Source organism: Zingiber officinale, chromosome 6A (assembly GCF_018446385.1).
Source record: "Zingiber officinale cultivar Zhangliang chromosome 6A, Zo_v1.1, whole genome shotgun sequence".
NCBI lineage: Eukaryota > Viridiplantae > Streptophyta > Magnoliopsida > Zingiberales > Zingiberaceae > Zingiber > Zingiber officinale.
The window spans coordinates 100,560,154-100,561,829 of NC_055997.1; the positions used below are offsets into that span (position 1 = coordinate 100,560,154).

At 55.3% G+C, this 1,676-nt stretch overlaps 1 protein-coding gene across 1 annotated transcript; it reads right to left on the reverse strand.

The window, feature by feature from the left end:
• Positions 1-379: 379 nt before the first annotated feature.
• LOC121995086 lies at positions 380-1,324 on the reverse strand. Its single transcript, XM_042548919.1, has one exon. It carries the CDS (start codon positions 1,322-1,324, stop codon positions 380-382), a length of 945 nt encoding a protein of 314 aa, XP_042404853.1.
• Between the last annotated feature and the right edge of the window lie 352 nt (positions 1,325-1,676).

Sequence of the window (1,676 nt, forward strand, 5' to 3'; positions counted from 1 at the left end):
TTTGTCTGCATTTATATATCTTCAATTCATCGCGGAAGGGATCATCTTCATCTTCATCTTCATCTTCATGCACAGTTACTCTTTGTCGATCATGCAGTATGAAGCACATAATAACTGCAAGTTGTTGGAGTGTGAGGCCTCATTTCAACTTCGTCGATCGTCTCTTCAAGGATGAGACATCCTCTCCTTAAATATATCTTCCTTAGCTTCTTCTTGCTGTCTCTAAAGTTCTTCGCCATGCTCTTCGTGTGACTTCTAACCATGAGGCTACCAAAATTTCCTCAACAGACGGAAAAGATAAAGACACTTTTAGCAAATAATAATTCTTAAAAAAAAAAAAAGAGAGAAAGAAATTGAAGTCACCAGATGGTAATCTTAATCAAACGGCTGAGAAAGCCGGTCGCCGCGTATGTGCTACGCACGTGGTCCTGCTACCCTCCTCCCGCCGCACCGACTCCGCCACGTCGCCGACGGAGAGCGCGTCGACGACGGGCCAGAAGACGAGGATGACCTCGCCGATGGAGATCAGAGTCACGACAGCGGAGGTATCGATGACGGAGAGCCACTGGAAGGCTTCGTCGTCGGGGTTCCAGAGAATGGAAAGCGCGAGCGCCGTCACCTGGACCGAGAGGGCACCCACCACCGCTGCACAGAGCACGTAGAGACGCCTCCGAAGGCGCCGGTTGATCACGATGGATACAGCCTTCCAGGAGGCGGAGACGAAGATGGGGACGAAGACCGCGGCGAAGACGGCGAGGAGGACTGTGCCGAAGAGGGGGTAAGCGCATCGGTCAGAGGAGGCGGAGGAGGCATAGCTTTTGGGAAAAGTTCCGAGGCTGGGGACATACGTGGCGAGGAAGAAGTAAAGGGAGTGGAGGAAGAGGAAGGGGAGGACCGCGAGGAGCGCGGCCGACAGAGCGGTGGCGAAGACAGAGACTGCAGAGGAGGCGCGTTTGGGTCGGGTGGAGGCGCGGAGGAGGAATAGGAGGATGATTAGGAAGGCGGGCTCAGCGAGGTGTTGGGAGGAGACGAGATAGGCGTGGCATAGGGGGGCTGGGTGGCGGTGGAGCAATGGAAAGCGGCGGCGGAGGACGTGGGAACGGAGAAGCTGGGAGAAAGACCAGAGGGAGGCGAAGAGAGGGAGGAGGAGGCGTACGGGCCAGAGAGGGCTGAGGAGGTCGTGGAGGCGGCGGCGGCGGCGGCGGCGGAAGCGGAAGAGGATGGCGGCGAAGGAGGCGGCGGAGAGGAGGAGGAGGAAGGAGACAAAAGAAACAGAGATGAGGTCTTGAAGGGAGTCAGAAGGGTCCAAAAAATCCAAAGGCATCTCCTTTTTTTTCGACGCCGCCGCCTCCTTCACCGGCGATTAACTGTCGCAGAGACCAGCTGATCGGTGTGGTTAACGGCGAAATGGATGGTCATGATCACGGTGCCTTCGCCGTTGCTATTGTCATTTCCATTGCCATTGCGACATTGCCATTGCTATTGCGGTTGGCCCTCTTCCTCCTCCGTCGTCGTGAGCTTTTTGCTGCTTCCTGTTTTTCCGCAGAGCGGGAGAAAATGGAAGGGGAAGAGAAGAAGCCGCGTGCATTCTAATTGGGCGATGGCAATGGCAACGCCAACCGGTTTTTCTCTCTCTAGTCTCTCCGCATCAATGATCTCCTTTCGTATAACTGGGA